Source organism: Martes martes, assembly GCF_963455335.1.
Source record: "Martes martes genome assembly, chromosome: 5".
NCBI classification, from domain to species: Eukaryota; Metazoa; Chordata; class Mammalia; order Carnivora; family Mustelidae; genus Martes; species Martes martes.
The window spans coordinates 12,002,611-12,020,763 of record NC_137892.1 but is presented as its reverse complement, the minus strand read 5'-3'; the positions used below and the strand labels follow the sequence as shown (position 1 = coordinate 12,020,763).

Sequence of the window (18,153 nt, the reverse complement as noted above, 5' to 3'; positions counted from 1 at the left end):
GGTCATGATCCCAGTGTCCTGGGATCAAGCCCCATATCAGACTCCTAAGTCAGTGAGGAGTCTGCTTATCCCTCCCCCTAACACACCTGTGCTTTCTCTCACAAATAAATAAATAAAATTTTTTAAAAAATGCCAACTTCACTTTTCACAGAACTTGAACAAACTCTCCTACAATTGTATGGAACAACAAAAACAAACCTGAATAGCCAAAGCAATCTTAGGATGTAAAGAAAAGTTGGAGGCATCACAGTTTCAGACTTCAATTTATATTACAAATTTGTATCATCAAAACGGTATAGTACAGGAACAAAAATAGACATGTAGAATATTATAACAGAAGAGAAAATCCAGAAATAAACCCATAGTTATGTGGTCAATTAGACTTAGATAAGGAAGGAGAGAATACATAATGGGAAAAAGATAGTATCTTTAATGAATCATTTTGGGGAAACTGGATAGTCATATGCAGAAGAATGCTTGCTAATGACATATCTGATAAAGTGTTAGTGCAAAATATGTAAAGAACTGATACAACTCAACATCAAACAAACAAACAAAACGATTTAAAAATAAGCAGAAGACATCAACAGACATTTTTCCAAAGAATAAATCCATATGGTCAACAGACACATGAAGAAATGCTCAAATTAACATTATCAGGGAAATACAAATCAAAATTATAATGACAGAAGTCCAAAAAAAAAAGATAGAAAAATTATAATGACATATCACCTCCCACCTATTAAAATGGCTAAACAAACAAGAAACAATAAGTTTTAGTGAGGATTTGGAAAGAAAGAACCCTCAAGCACTGTTGTTGGGAATGCAGACTGCTGCACTGGTACATGTACATATTAAACAAATATAATGAACTTTAGCATATCTCTTTCTTCACTGGAAAATAATTTAAAAATGTGAAGATTTTCTTATGGACCCTATGGAAAAACAATGATAAATTTATGTGTAAGAGATGCAAAAGTCTTCTTTTATCATACTCATTTATTTATTTTTTACAATTTGTTATTACTGTGGTAAAAATCCAAAGAATTGTCAAACAATATTTGGCTCTTTCTACAGTTTGGCAATTGTGGCCATTGTTACTATGAACAGTGGGGTACATATGGTCCTTTTTTTTCCCCACTACATCTGTATCTTTGAGGTAAATACCAAGTAGTGCAATTGCAGGGTCATACATAGCTCTATTTTTAATTTTTTGAGGAATCTCCACAGTTTTCCAAAGTGGCTGCACCAACTTGAATTCCCACCAACAGTATAAGAGAGTTCCCCTTTATCCACATCCTCTCCAACACCTGTTGTTTCCTGTCCTGTTAAGATATAGTCCATATATACAATGGAATATTACACAGCCATCAGAGATGATGAATACCCAACTTTTGTATCAACATGGACAGGACCGGAGGAGATTATGCTGAGTGAAATAAACTAAGCAGAGAAAGTAATTATCATATGGTTTCACTTACTTGTGGAGCATAAGGAATATCATGGAGGACATTAGGAGAAGGAAAGGAAAAGTTAATTGGAGGAAATCAGAGGCAGAATCAAAGTATGAGAGTCTGTGAACTCTGAGGAAAAAAAAAGGGTTTTGGAGGGGAAGAGGGTTGGGGTAGGTGTAAGCCTGGTGGTGGTTATTAAGGAGGGCACGTATTGCATGGAACAGTGGGTGTGGTTCATAAACAATGAATTTTGGAACACTGAAAAAAAATTAAATTAAATTAAAAAAAGAAATTTGGGTACATGATTAAATAAGGTCATATGTGACTAAGAAACAATACAACTTATTTAATCCAAGTGCCAATAAAACAATATCATAATTTTAAAAGAACAGAACATGATTGAAAATACCTAGGGGCGCCTGGGTGGCTCAGTGGGTTAAAGCCTCTGCCTTCGGCTTGGGTCATGATCCCAGGGTCCTGGGATCGAGCCCCGTGTCAGGCTCTCTGCTCTGTGGAGAGCCTGCTTCCTTATCCCTCTCTGCCTGCCTCCCTGCCTACTTGTGATCTCTTTGTCAAATAAACAAATAAAATCTTAAAAAAAAAATACCTAAGAAATCGTTGTATTCTTTTCAAATTACCAGGTACAGAAGTAAGTCACTGTAAAGACCAAAAAGTTATTTGGATAAAACATAGACTCTCAAGGCAGATTATATACAAAGTAAGACAAAAATCTAAAGTTTTTGTTGTGGTTGTTGTTTGTTTGCTTGTTCCTAATGTGAACATTGTAAGTTCCAGATAAGGTTCAAAGCAGGTTCATCCCAAATTTGGCTACTTCTGCTATGATAGTAAAAGATATCATAGCTTTTTTTGTTTGTTTGCTTAGTTTTTTTTTTTTTTTTTTTTTTTTTTTTACAAATTTTACAAATTTTCGCTCTGACACAAATGGAGGTAAAGACAGGGAGACATCCAGACACTGGTGTCTTATAGCTCCATACCTCTCCCTAGTATCTCTCTAGAAATACTGTTTACCCAGTTGACCAGCAGTTATCTTTGGGAACTGTATTGGGTTGTATCTCCTTCCAGTATTCTGTCTCTGTTTTAGATATCTCTCCTGAGTATTGCTTACAGATGTAGGCACACCTCTAGAATGACCCTTGGCATATCTTATTATTTTTGTTTACTTTTTATTCTGCTTCAGCATTAGAAAGACTGATCCTTTGGGAAAGTAATGTGTAAATTTTATCTTGGTAGCTCACATGGACTTTATGGGACTATACTTGTTGAAAGGTCTCTTTTAAAAATTTTTCCAGAGAATAAAACAGAAGGATTTTTTTTTCAGAAAGTTATACCACAAATGAGTAGATTGTTTGTCATAGAAGATCACTGAATGAGAAATATGACACCTATGTTTTAGCTGGGTATTATCCCAGGACCCTGGGATCATGACCTGAGCCAAAAGAAGAGGCTTTAACCCACTGAGCCACCCAGGCACCCCTGAGTAAAATGCTTTTATCCAACCTTAGAATCAGTCAATTTAGCACTTATTTCTTTTGGTGTATATGAATACATTATCTTTTTTCCTCAAGTCCTTGCAGTTAAGAATGAGGTAATTGATGAGAAAGTCTACTGAGGTCATTAAAGCACTAGAGAGTGTTAAATGGAGTGAGACTATTGACCAAAAGTTTGTGCAGCAATCTCATTAGAGCCCATTTCATGTCCTTGTTCTTCAGGCTGTAGATTACAGGGTTAAGTTTTGAAGGTACCACAGTGTAGATCACAGAAAACAGCCTGCCAGTAACTGAAGGTGGATTTGAGGATGGTTTGAGATAAACAAAACAAGCAGTTATAACAAAAAGAGTAAAAGCAATGAAATGGGTAAAGCGTGTGGAGAAAGCTTTTGACTGGCTTTTTATGGTTGGAATCTTCAGCACAGTGGAGAATATATAAACATAAGGCATCACAGTACAGATGAAACAAGACATACCTAAACACATACCTATTCCAATACTTGTATAAACTACCAGGAGCGTTTCAGGACAGGAAATCCTTGGCAATGAGGAAACATCACAGGAAAACTGTGACATCACATTGGAGGCACAGAATGGCATAAAAAAAATGTGTCAGCAGTGTACAGAGCTCCAAAGAGTCCCCCAATGGCCCAGGAAACACCTGCTATCAGTACACAGGCACCAGCATTCATGATTAGCTCATAGTGCAGGGGACAACGTAGAGCTACATACTGATCATAGGGCATGGCAATGAGGACAAATATCTCACCTGCTGAGAAGGATGTCATTAAAAGTAGCTGGAAGGCACGTCCTAAAGTGGAAATAGAATTGTTGTAAGTTAGGCTGTTGGCAATGAATTTGGGGATTGGAACAAACACAAGGAGTACATCCAGGAAAGACAAGTTCTTCATGAAAAAGTACATGGGTGTTTGTAGCTGCAGGTCTAGGGTAGTGAGAGTAATGACGAGAATGTTACTCATTAGGATAGCCAGGTAAATCACTAGGAAGAGTACCCCATATTATATCTGAAGTTCTGGGATATCAGATAACCTCACAAGGAGAAATCCTGCCACCAAGGTGACATTGGTCATGCTCGATTCTCTTCACTGCCTGTCAGCACAAGGAAATAAACAAACAAAAATCAATTTACAGATCTAACAAGAACAATGTTGGGCGCCTGGGTGGCTCAGTGGGTTAAAACCTCTGCTTTCAGTCAGGTCATGATTCCAGGGACCTGGGATTGTGCTACACATCCGGCTCTCTGCTCAGCGGGGAGCTTGCTTCCCTTCCTCTCTCTGTGCCTACTTGTGATCACTGTCTGTCAAATAAATAAATAAATAAGTCTTTAAAAAATGAGCAATGTTGATATACATAATTATTTGGGGGGGTTAATATTTTTGTATTTGTTCTATGTACTTTATTTTATTTAAATTCAATTAGCCAAATTATTTAAATGGAAAAGAGCCCTGTATCTACCTTAATACTTCTGCACTAGTTCAATCTTTTTTTAAGGTAAAGTGATTCTAAAAGTAGTATGTGAATGCAGTCTTCCTATGAATTACATAAGATCTTGTTGCTCCAGCTTTAACTTGCTATCAGAAGTGTATAAGTTGAAGAAATATGAACATTTCCCCAACATGCTAGGTATTTATATCAGATTAATGTGTCATACATAATGATATATGCTTTTGATTTCTGTGAAACAACTCAGATTACTGTGTCTTCATAATGTGTTAGTGTTACTAATAATCTAACAGGAGCAAATTATCAATTCTCGTTTGTTGTTGACGATCATGATTTCACATTGACAATGTATTAAATATACCAAAAATAGCAACTAACTTTTCCTAACCTTATGGTTACAAACAAAGTAATAAAAATAAGGACATTTTCTTCAATGTTTATTTAACCTTGAGGTCATGCAATTCACATATGTTGAATGTTTCATCCATGTATGATGGAAATAAAATTTTTAGTAAAACTTCATTTACACTGAATACACATATGTATAGAAAACCATATTACTGTGATATTGTGGGACCTTTCTAGTGGTTGAATGTTTACATTCCAGTTACTTAACATATAGTGTAACATTAGTTTCAAGTGTGTAAGGTAGTGATTCAACACTTTCATATAACATCGGGTGCTCATCACAACAAATGCAGTTTTTAATCCTGATCACCCAATGGAGATATTATCTCACCCCAGTCAGAATGACTATAATTAGTTATACAAGAAGAAACAGGTGTTGTGAGGACGCAGAGAAAGGGGAAACCTCTTACACTGTTTTTGGGAATACAAACTGGCATAGCCACTTTGGGAAACAGTGTGGAGATCCCTCAGAAATTTTAAAATAGAACTATTCTATGATCTAACAAATTTACTATTAGCTATTTACCCAAAGAATACAAGAATACTAATCCAAAGGGATAAAAGCTGTTCAATGTTCAGAGCAGCATTATCTACAATAACTAAATCATGGAAACAGACCAAGTATCCATTGACTGATGAATGCATAATAATGTGATATATACACACATATATATTTATATCCATACATATTATTTACATTAAAGCAGACACCAAAACGTAATATATGTGTTATGCATAATATATACATAACACATATATAATGTGAATATGTATAATATTAATTTATAACATATACTATATGGAATATGAATATATAGAATCTATATGTCTATCTACATAGGTATAATGCAGTATTACTCAGCCATTAAAAATGATGAAATCTTGCCATATTCAATGACGTGGATGGAACTAGGAGGTAATATGTTAAACAAAACAAGTCAGGCAGAGAAAGAAATACCATATGATTTCACTCCTATGGCGGAAGTAAAAAAAAAAAAAAGAACAAACAGGAAAAGAAAAATAAAAAGAGTGATTTTTTACATGAAAGTTTAATTTAGAGGTCACCATAAAAATGTCTTCTCCATTCCTACTGTCTTACTAGATAGGTTTTCTTCATCATGTGATGCTGTCCACATTTTATAATTCTATCAGATATCTTCTCTCAAAATTCAGAATATTTACCTAGATCTTTAGTTTCTCTTGTTAAATTATTTATTATTTCTCGAAAAGATCAAGTTTTATTAATTACACCAAAGTTGACGGTAGAGATTTAAAAAATGAATAAGTAAAGATTGTTTTCCAGGAGGTTTCTGTCAATGTGAGGAGGTACACGATGAAGTATAAATAAATCTTTAAATGAGGGGGAAAATCATATGCTGTTGAATGTCATTTAAAATTTTTAAAGAGTATTATTTTAGAGATTATCCAGGTGGCTGATTAAGATTGCAAGCTGGGAAGAGCTTTCTTTCAGGGTTTCCTAGAACCTAAATTTTAAATGAAGAGAAAGAGATTATGAAACAAGAACCAGTGGAGGGAACACTTTAGGAAGCATAGGTAACACAAGAAGGTAAAGGGAGTTGACATCTGGATCATATGTGCAGAAGACATATGTGGTGAAATTGAAGAATGCATAGGAGACCAATGAAATACTTTTGAACACATTCATCAGCTTATTCCAATTATCAGTCTGGAGAAATACAGACAGGGGCAAAAAGAGGAAGCACCATGGGTAAATTGGCTGTTGAGTCTCATTGTTTTTGGTGTCTTCCCTCAAGTGCTTTAATGTCAGCAATCCTTATTTATTTATGTTTTAAAACAAAGAATATTTAATATTTTACCAATAGAAACTTGAGATTCATATCTTAAAATAATTATGGTTCTTCAACTGCCTGGGCAATGGGTTACTTATCAGATAATTCTAACAAGTACTCCTCAGAGTGGAAATCCTCCCCTACACTAAAGAAGACTTAAACTTAACAGTTCTGTGCCTGAAATGAATACAAAACTGTATCTTCCTCTGATCACTTTCTGTCATTATAACATAATTGTATTTCTAGTCTTCTGTTGAAGGACTGAAACTTTTCTAAGATGCGACCTTTTCTTAACATGGAAGGATTAAACAAAACCAGGAAAGCCATTTGCCCTTTATTTCAAATTTGACGTCATTTGAATCATTCTGTAGTTAATGTCTCCACAACATTTTTTTAAACGCATGTGATTAATATCTTTGAGTTCCCAAAAGAAGAAACTCTTAAGTGTTTTCTCAAAAGCCTTGTTGAGTTATCTCTTAGGATACTTTTGTATTGTAATCACTTGTATTTGCTATAGGAAGAATTGTTCAGTTCTCAGAAAACATTGGTAATACCTCATAGAGGATGTGATATAGAGTTCTACTAGAATAATAACAAGGTACTTAAATATTTCCTTAAGTCCATTAGTAGTAAACTATAAGCTTGTGGTTATCACTTTATAATTGCTACTAATAACTTGAGCACTTGGCTGACCATGAAGAGTTCTGTAAAATATTACTAATTACTAATTTAATGGGCCTCTGATTGTAGTCCAAGGGTGTTCATTTAGTCAACTAACTTGGTGAATCAGATGTGCATTATGCTTTGAGAATCCTTGCTATAAGCTGCCAACTAACATAGCAAAATTTTTTTTGATCATCTGTTAAGAATGATCATTGTAGAGGGTGCCTGGGTGGCTCAGTGGGTTAAAGCCTCTGTCTTCAGCTCAGGTCATGATTCCAGGGTCCTGGGATCGAGCCCTGCATCGGGCTCTCTGCTCAGCAGGGAGCCTGCTTCCTCCTCTCTCTCTGCCTGCCTCTCTGCCTACTTGTGATCTCTGTCTGTCAAATAAATAAATAAAATCTTTTAAAAGAAGAATGATCATTGTAGAGTTATAAAACATAATTTTTAAAGATGTAGTTCTAAGAATTTGGAAGTGTGACTGTTTTTGTTTATGTGTTTGCTTTGGCATGTGACAAATCTTACTAACATTAGTAAACACTTTTTGCTGGTTCCTTTCAAAGTAATTTTGGCTACTAGAGATATAATTACCAAAATTTCATTTGGCTTCTATGTTTTTTCCCAAAAAAAGTTAATAAAACTTAATATATCTTACATGTAGACTTAATAGTATAAATGTTAGTGTAGAAAATTAAATAGATTCTCGAATAAGCTTTTCCCTGTTTCCCCAATTCTTAGTACTTTGTCACAGATTATTTATCAGGAAAAAAATTATATGCAGTTGAAAATTTTTATTTTGTTGTATTAATATCATTCTTCCTTTTTCACCACTTTTCTGTAAAAAAGAAAGATACAGTTCAAGATGAAGTATTGTGTTCATTGGTAACATTCCTTTGTCTTCTATAAACTGAAACAGTTCTTCAGTCTTTCTTTTCTTTCATGGCACTGACACTTTTGAAAATTGTAGGACCATTTCTAAAGGAATGTGCTTTCATTGTTGATGGACTTATTTCCATATAATCACATTTAGGCTAGCATCTTTGACCAGACTATTATGTGCATACTCAGAAGCATACAATATCAGTTTATAATCATTTTGATAAATGGACTATGAGTCATTACTGCTTTTATTTATTTGTGTGTCAAGATGTAGTCTCTGGGAAAGGAGAGTAGTACTGCAAAATTTTTCCTGGGAAACTAAACCTGTGCTTGGAAAGGAAAGAAAACACAATTTGTGTTGAGAATCTCTCCATTTGGTTATTGCTACTGAGGCTTCATCGCTTCTATATCATTTTGGCAGAAATTATATCATGAATTTATACTGGTGATTCTTGATTACCCACTGGATTCATATTTTTATTCATTTCTTCTATTCTTCCATACTGGAAACCCTAGATCCCAGCAATATTAAATTATAACTTCATTTGCACAATCCTAAAATAAGGATAACATTGTTTTAGAATTTGTATAATCATATCACTGTAATAACTAGACTACATAAAATAGGTGAAGATTTTTGGTAGTTCTTTTTTCTTCTCTAGATTGTGTATATATAATTGAAGAACTCTGCTCAAAACTTGTGTGGAACAATTTATTACTTTTAATTTTCAAAACTTATTTTTTTTCTGAAATTCATCTATTTTCTTTGATTCAATTTGTGTTCCACCTTAATTTTTTTGACATCCACATTTGATGAATTAAGGTTTTTTTGATATGTAGAAAATTAGCATGCCTCACTAAAGTAAAATATACACAACAACAATAATAACAACAAAAGTATACTCATTGAAATTCTGTTCCATTCCTATCCTTTCTACTCTGTCACTCAGTACGTTGCAGAACACTAGTTTCAGGGCTTAATAGATTAAACTTTTCCTGTGCTTCCTTTTGCAAAAAAGAAGAGGCATATGTGTTTTTCTTATTTTATAATGTACTATGTAATCTCACTTGCATTAGACTTTTCCCTTGAAGTATGATTGGGATCATGTCACATCAGCTCATAGATTTCCTTCATTATTATTTATAGCCAAAAAGATAGTCTACATAGTTTAACAAATATCCTATTTCTTTGTTTTTTCCAAATTTTGCCATTGCAAATAATGCTGCAAATGAAAATCCTTGTAAAAATGTATTAGTGAGTACAGGAAGGACATCTTCAGAGCATCAGAGCATCAGACCCAGTGAAGGCTTCTACATATTGGTCACTACTTTATTTCCTTATTCATAGTCTAGGATCATAGTTCAAAGCTCAGTCATATCAAACTTAATTTTTACACATACAATTGTTTTGAATATAGCAGAAGAAATAAAAATAAAAAGCATTTTCTGGCCATATTAAGAATTCCTGCTTCACATACTCCACAAAAATCACCAAACATCTACTAGTTATAAATAAGAAAAACCTCAGAATATAAAAAATGGCACTCTAAGCCACTGAGCCAAATGGTTAATTTTTGTTTCCAACTCCTTTTTTACTCTTTATTTCTGCTATCCTGGTAAATTTTAAGGATTATTTGAAATTTTATAGAACTAAAAAAATTGGATTTGTTACTACTTTTTTGAAGTTTTTTATTTATATTCCAGTTTTTATTTTAGCTATTCTGACAGGTGTGAGGTGGTATCTCATTAAGGTTTTGATTTGTATTTCCATGATGATGAATAATGTTGAGGATCTTTGAAGCATTATCTACAATAGCCAAATTATAGAGAGAGACCAAATGTCCATTGACTGGTGAATGGATAAAGAAGATGTGGTATATGCACAGTGGAATATTACTCAGCCATCACAAAGATTGAAATCTTGGCATTTACAGCAATGTGGTTGGAGCTAAGTGAAATAAGTCAGTCAGAGAAAGACAAGTACCATGATTTCATTTGTATGTGGAATTTAAGAAAAAATAAAATGAGCAAAGGTGGGGGAGGGAGAGAGAAAAACCAAGAAAGAGAAACTTAACTGTAGGGGAAAAAGCTGATGGTTACCAGAAGTGAGGTGGGCATGGGGAGGGAGGGATGGGACAAATAGGTGATAGGGATCAAGGAATGCACCAGTGATGCTTTTGATGAGCACCAGTGATGTATGGAAGGGTTGAAAAACTACATTGTCTATCTAATAAAACTAATATTACACTGTGTTAACTAATTGGAATGTAAACAAAAACTTAAAAATAAACAAAATCAGATTGTACTTCATACCATTAAGATAGTTATTATAAATACAATAAAGTAATAGCACAAAATTTAAAAAACATAAAAATTTCATGCTATTTTGTGCATATAATTATACAAAATAAGAACTCAGTTAAGGTTGCTTAAAATTGCTAGTTGTTTTTTTAAAGAGGTTTCTGAAAAACAAACAAACAACAAAAAAATATGTCCAGGACTCCTGAAATCTAAGGGTGGTCAGATAACTAAATCCTTTCAAGTTTGGAGTAACTAGAATTTTCACAACTGCTTTCATAAGGATTTTTCCAAGTAGCTTAATCAAGCTTGCATCCAACACCCCACCCCTTTTCTAGAGGTCAGGACCCTCATGAACCAAGTGTATGGATGGTTGGATGAAACTGCTACAACCCTTTGGTCCCTTAAGATGTGTATGCATAGAAAGCTGAAGAGAAGGCTAAGAGAGCCCAGGTGCATGTTAGATGTTAGAGATGGAGATGTTAGAGATGGCATTATTCCTCTGTATTTCTTCAGTGTGAAAAGAAAAAAAGAAAAAAAAGTGAAATTTTTAAAGCAATATTAATTAAGCAATATTTTTGAGGGGTTTTCCTTTGATTAATTAAGCAATATTTTTGAGGGGTTTTCCTTTGATTCAGCAGAATCACAGTTTCCAACAAATACAATGATCAACTAATTTGCAGCTGAGGAGAGGAAAATAAGACTTAAGAAAATGTGATAACAAATGTGTAGATATTTTCTTGTTATTTTATAAGAGTGTACACCTCCATTTTCTGAAGACCTAAAAAGTAAAGACATATAACAGAATTACAGTTAAAATCTATTCCAAAAAGTACACAAGAATTAGTGCAAAAACCTAAAAAGAGATTGCAAATATTTCACATTATTTCTTAAAAAATTAGAAGTTAAAAAATGCACATAGAAGTCCATGTAGCCAAATTACTCTGGATAATGCCATTTTTTTAAAAGTTCATGTTTGATGTTTTTCCCAACATTTTCTTTGGAAAAATTACAAAATTGTAGACAAACTTAAAAGGCATAATGAATACCCATATACTCTTCACCTATATTCCCTGAAGGCACAATCTTACCTTAGACAATTACAAGACAGAAAGCTTTACTCTTCTATAATTTAAGGGTTTTTCTTTCCATTTTCACCAAATTGAGTATAAAATAAGCAGGTTCCTATTACCATTAATGAGTGACTATTGTTAGGCTGGTAGTAATTAAATTTATGAAGAGCAGAATATTCTCTCTAGAGTCATTATTTTCCCCCAAGGGAAAAGCGGGCATGATATCAACTATAGAATAAATTGCAATAGACACACTATATATCAGTGACAAATTTATTTTTAATTGCTGATGCTTTTTTTGGTAGATCATTTTGCTTTCTTATTGTTGAATATTTTTATTGATAATGAATACTCTGAATCTTGAAAAGAAAATTGTATGTAAAAGTCTGGACTTTTAAAACTAAAATAAATAATTGGGTGATTGTGGATATCTTAATATGATGTAAAAACATACACATTTAGGAAACTAGTTAAAAATGAAACTAGTTAAAACTTAATCAGTAAGCTATAATGAGGCCTTTTAAATATTATACCATGTATATTTAAATAAGTGTATAATATAGTTTAATTTCAGCCCTAAAAATTGTGGATGCTCACACAAATGTGTATCTCAAACCTCTCTAAGTAGAATTCTGATGTATTTAATGAATTTTTCTGACGCATTGACATGAGCATATGTTCCCTAGAAAATTGGATCCATGAGACCTAACAGACAAGAAGGATGTTACAAACAGGTGCAAATATTAAATATTTTTTTGGAAAGATTAAATTTTAGAAGGTCATTGATGAGTCCTTCTATTTACTATTAATCATTGATTAAAAGGCTTATAGAACTTCTTTAACAATATAGCTTTAATGAAAAACATCCTCCTATTTTTAAAGAAATTTTAAATATAATTTTGATATTGATTTATTAAATACATTGTAAATTTTAAATCATTTCAAGACGTAAGATTTATTGATGATTATTTTTACTTAATTGAGTGTTGTTCATTCCCTTTATACAGGAAATTTGGGTTAACTATTTGCTAAATAAACCAGCTTCATTTGGATTTCAGTACATTTGGATTTCATCCCATGCATATGGTAAGTCCTATAAATATGAGAGTGCTTGATTTCTGGGTAATATCCAAGATAAAGTTAATCTTCGCCATATATCCCTTGTCCCAATTCTAACTCTATGTTTGGTTATCTATTACCAAAAACAAACAAACAAACAACAACAAGAAAAAAAACCCAAACTGATTTCTGTGTGTATTTTTCATATACTTAAATGCTTACATTTATACCAATCTCAAAAGACAGGAGAGATATTGCATTTCACAAGAATTTCAGATTCTCTAGTATAAATGTTATCAATTTTCTGGACTAATAAGGAAGGTTATAGAATTTTATCCTCAGAAATATATTATTAACAATAATATTACTCTTACTTTTAAATAAATGGCAAATACATAAATGTTTGATTTACATTTGATTTCAAAAGAAGGGTACTTCTCTGGTAATTAAAATTTCCCTGTTCAAATAAACAAATTAGGGGCACCTGGGTGGCTCAGTGGATTAAAGCCTCTGCCTTCAGCTCAGTTCATGATCCCAGAGTCCTGGGATGGAGCCCCACATCGGGTTCTCTGCTCAGCTGGGAGCCTGCTTCCCCCTCTCTATCTGCCTATATCTCTGCCTACTTGTGATTTCTGTCTGTCAAATAAATAAAAATAAAATCTTAAAAAAACAAATAAACAAATTATATATTCTATATGCCAAGACAATAAGTTTGATTTAAAAACTTAATAAACTACAAAGTGTAGGGAATATGCATTATGTTATGAGAGATACGTATTAATTATGGAGCCCAATGTAACTTATGTGTTCATTTTGTTGCTTTTGACTTATTTATCATAATCCTTATTACAAAAAAGGAGTCCAATTAGTAAGTGTGGGTAAAAAGAAAAATAAGTATTGAGCATAGAATTCAATGTTTTTCCCAAAATATTATTTTTTATTTTAATAGAAAGTTCCCTTTAAAAATTGTTAAATTCATTATAACATTTTCAGGAAACAAGTATGTAAATATGTAGACAAATTGAGCAGTTTTGTAAAATCTTAAATGAGAATTTGAGAACTGACATGATAGATACTTTTTGTACCAATATTTTTAATTCACTCATTAATATCACTCTTTATCACATTTAATTCACTCATTGATATCATCAATATCTGCTGATTAAATAATGATGTTCAAGCACTTTCTGTTTATTATAGTAATTTTCCTTCCTATTTTTTATGATTTTAATATCATTAATGAAAGTTTTTTGTTTATTTGTTTTTTACTCACAAGCATGGTACAAAACTGATGCTGCTTGAAGAAGGAGTGAAAATTTCTCCCAAGTAGTGTCACAGATTTTTATTTAAGTATTACATTGAAAAAAGTGTCAAAAATAATTTAATTCTATTTAAATAAATATTTATGTGTAATCTACATTATATACACTGGATATTTTCACTGATCAAAGCTAATTATCAATTTCCATTACACAAAATAAATGGGCAGAGAGGCCATCAAATATGACTTTTACATTTTTTTTGAATTATCTTCTATTTTACTATCACACACATATGACATTAAAAAAAGAAAATATTTTCAAAATGGCAAAAAATCCACAAAAGTATTGACTTCTGGAAGTTTTATTAAATTTATTTTTGTAAATAGGCTTAAACATTATAATTATGTTGAATAAAAATGCATACAAATGCAATTAAAATTAAATGAGTTAATATGGCCAAGAAGATCAAAATTACATAATCATAATTAATTAATTATAATTAAATTACAATATATAATATAAATTGTATACATATATACTTTTAAACCCTATGTTTCCTGAAATAATTAGACACATGGTGAAATTTTAAATTTTATGTGGAAGGGAGTTGAATATTATGCAAGTATATTTCTTCACAAACACTATCAAAAACAGATTTTACACACACACACACACACACACACACATATGGATTTATTTATATTTTGAAGGCCTTTGTAATTTTATTAAAGTATTCTCTTTGCAGGAAAACAGATGTTAATATTCATATTAAAATTACTATACTTTGGAAGTTATAAAATTATTCCCACTTTTATTTATTACCAGTAGAAACACTTCATCAGAATAGGAGACAAACCATCTATTCTTTTACTGAATAATTATTTAGACAAATAGACTATATATCTTCTAGTTGCTAACACTTATTAAAGTTGTGTGTCATGTAAAACGCACGGCTTCCACTATTGAGTTATGTAGATTTTATGTAGTGCATAGAATTGTACACATTTAGATAATACAAAAGAAGATAATGTCAATGCCCAAATAAGTAAGGGAAACACACCATCAATGTTCATTGAATTCTGAAATCCCAAACACCAACAAAAGATCCACAAATGTTTTACTGAGAATGGAATTTTTGAAATGTCTCCTTCGTTTCTCAGAAATCTGTCTCTTTAATAAAGAATTGAGGATGAATATTTCAAGAAATATGAATACAGGAGATATTTTACACAGTTGTTCTAATCAATTAAATCTCTATCATTACAGCAGAATTTACCAACCACACATCAACATTTCTCCAAGAATTACACAACACTGGTCTCCTTGGCTTTTTAGCCTAACTGGTGTTTGTTTGTTTCATTTCTTCCAGAGAGTCCCTTGTGGAGAGAGGAGATGGACATTTACAATCTTACCACCGTGACTCAGTTTATTCTCATAGGGCTCTCTGACCTCCCTGAGGTGCGCTACCCTCTCTTTGTGGTTTTTGCCATCATCTATCAGATCACCTTGGTAGGAAATGGGACCATTCTCTTGGCCATTGGGACTGAGAAAAAGCTACACACACCCATGTATTACTTTTTGGCAAATTTGTCCCTCGTAGACATATTCTGCCCATCAGCTACTGTCCCCAAGATGCTGCAGAATCTCCTGACTGAGCAGCAAAGCATTTCTTTCCTTGGATGTGCTTTACAGCTTTATTTCCTGGTGGCCCTGGTAGGGACTGAAGTCTTCCTTCTTGCTGTCATGGCTTATGACCGGTATGTGGCCATCTGCTTCCCTCTCCATTACATGTTCATCATGACAAAGGCTCACTGTGTCCAGCTGACAGCTGGGACCTGGGCAGCAGGGTTTCTCAATTCCCTCCTCCATACAGTGTCCACATTTCACCTGTCTTTTTTCAAGTCCAACCGAGTTAACCAATACTATTGTGACATCCCACCAGTGATGGCCCTCTCATGCTCATCTACTTATGTAACTGAAATGCTTATTTTAGTGGTAGGAGGTATACTGGGGATCAGCACCTTCCTGATCACCTTTATCTCTTATATCTACATTATATCCACCATACTAAAGATACAGTCAGTGGAAGGGAAGCACAAAGTCTTTTCCACATGTGCTTCCCACCTCCTAGTGGTCTGTCTTTTCTATTGTACAGCAATATTAACCTACATTCGCCCTTCCTCCAGCAAGCACTCTCCAGCCAGAGACAGACTCATATCCATGCTCTATGGGGTTATTACCCCAATGTTAAACCCCATGATCTATAGCCTAAAAAACACGGAGGTCAAAGAAGCACTCAGAAGGTTTCTTTGTCACAGAGCATGTTTACAACAGTTATGATATTAAAGCAGAATATATTGGTGCTTACTTTAGAAAAAATTCATAGAAATAATTCATGGAATAATTTTCAGTTGATATATAGAACACATATTTATGTACTCTTAGGAATTTATGAACACACATACATATAACTAGTTATTCCTATTTGTATATGTATACCTTTATCTCTATCCACTGGGCTCTCCCTGCCACTCAACCTGCTTGTGCACTCTCTCTCTGTCAAATAAATAAATACAATCTTTAAAAAGGAAAAAGTCAACAAAACAAAGAGGCAACCCACGGAAAGGGAGAAGACATTCGCAAATGACACTACAGACAAAGGGCTGATATCCAAGGTCTATTAAGAACTCCTCAAACTCAACACCCCAAAAATAGATAATCACATAAAAAAAATGAGCAGAAGACACGAACAGACACTTCCCCAAAGAAGACAAAAAAATGGCTAACAGGCACAAGAAAAAAATATCCCTCATCATTAGCCATCAGGTGGATCCAAATCAAAACCACACTGAGATACCACCCTACACTGGTTAGAATGGCCAAAATTAACAAGGCAAGAAACAACGCGTGTTGGAAAGTATGTGGAGAAAGGGGAATCCTCTTACACTGCTGGGGGGAATGCAAGTTGGTGCAGCCACTTTGGATAACAGTGTGGAGATTCCTTAAGAAATTAAGAATAGAGCGTCCCTATGACCCTGCAATTGCACTACTGGGTATTTACACCAAAGATACAGATGTGGTGAAAAGAAGAGCCATCTGAAGCCCAATGTTCATAGCAGCAATGGCCAAAATCTCCAAACTGTGGAAAGAGCCAAGATGCCCTTCAACAGATGAATGGATAAAGAAGATCTGGTTCATATATACAATGGAATATTATGCCTCCTTCAGAAAGGATGAATACCCAAATTTTGTACTAACATGGAGAGGACTGGAGGGGATTATGCTAAGTGAAATAAGTCAAGCAGAGAGAGGCAATTATCCTATGGTTTCACTTACTTATGGGACATAAGGAATAACATGGAGGACATTAGGAAAAGAAAAGGAAAAGTGAATTGGAGGTAAATTGGAGGGGGGGATGATGCATGAAAGCATGTGGACTATGAGAAACAAACCGAAGGTTTTGGAGGGAAAGGGGTGGGGGGATGGGTGAGCCTGATGGTGGGTATAAAGGAGGGCACATATTGCATGGAACACTGGGTGTGGTATATAAACAATGAATCTTGGAACACTGAAAAAAATAAGATTAAATTTTAAATAAATAAATAAATAAATAAATAAATTTTTCCAGCCAATTAAAAAAAAACAATTATTCTCAAACTTCTACATTTAAGGATTATTTCATGAAATTTAGCAATACAGCTCATAACAGGTCGCGTCACACTTCACTGTATCTTGTCTCTGCAACTAAAAATGCCAAACAAAAGACATATTTCTAAGGGTGACTGACTACCTCAGTTGGTAGAACATGTGACGCTTGATCTCAAGGTTGTGGGTGTAAGCCCCACACTGGATGTAGAGCTTACTTAAAAATAAAACAAACTAAAGACAAAAAAATTCTTTAAAAATATCTGTTTTCCTTTTATTGCTCATTTTGTTCTCTAGTGCAAAATCTGCATGTAGTAAAATACAATTAAGTCCTCATTGCATAAAATAACAAGTCATGAATTTTGTTAGGTGTGAGACCATGTATAATTAAATATCTCTTTTCCCAAAGACCTTATTTATTAGAGGGAGAGAAAAAGCAAGCACAGAGAAAGAGTGAGAGGGAGAAGCAGACTTACCACTGAGTAGAGAGCCCAATGTGGGACTCAATCCCAGAACCATAAGATCATGACCTAAGCCAAATGCAGATGCTTAACCAACTGAGTTATCCAGGATCCCCAAGTAGTGTCTTTAAATTGCAATGAATTGTTTATTTTAGCTATGAGCCACTTTGG

The 18,153-nt window shown here is 33.5% G+C and overlaps 1 protein-coding gene and 1 pseudogene across 2 annotated transcripts; one reads left to right on the top strand and one right to left on the bottom strand.

The window, feature by feature from the left end:
• Positions 1-3,097: 3,097 nt before the first annotated feature.
• LOC308342682 (olfactory receptor 14A2-like) lies at positions 3,098-4,053 on the bottom strand (annotated as a pseudogene). Its single transcript has one exon. The product of its transcript is annotated as an olfactory receptor 14A2-like (transcript).
• An 11,215-nt stretch (positions 4,054-15,268) lies between these two features.
• On the top strand, positions 15,269-16,216 carry LOC308342681 (olfactory receptor 5V1-like; the record flags this gene model as incomplete). The annotated part of the gene is made up of 1 exon (XM_080803250.1): positions 15,269-16,216. One exon carries the CDS (start codon positions 15,269-15,271, stop codon positions 16,214-16,216), a length of 948 nt encoding a protein of 315 aa, XP_080659376.1.
• Positions 16,217-18,153: the final 1,937 nt, after the last annotated feature.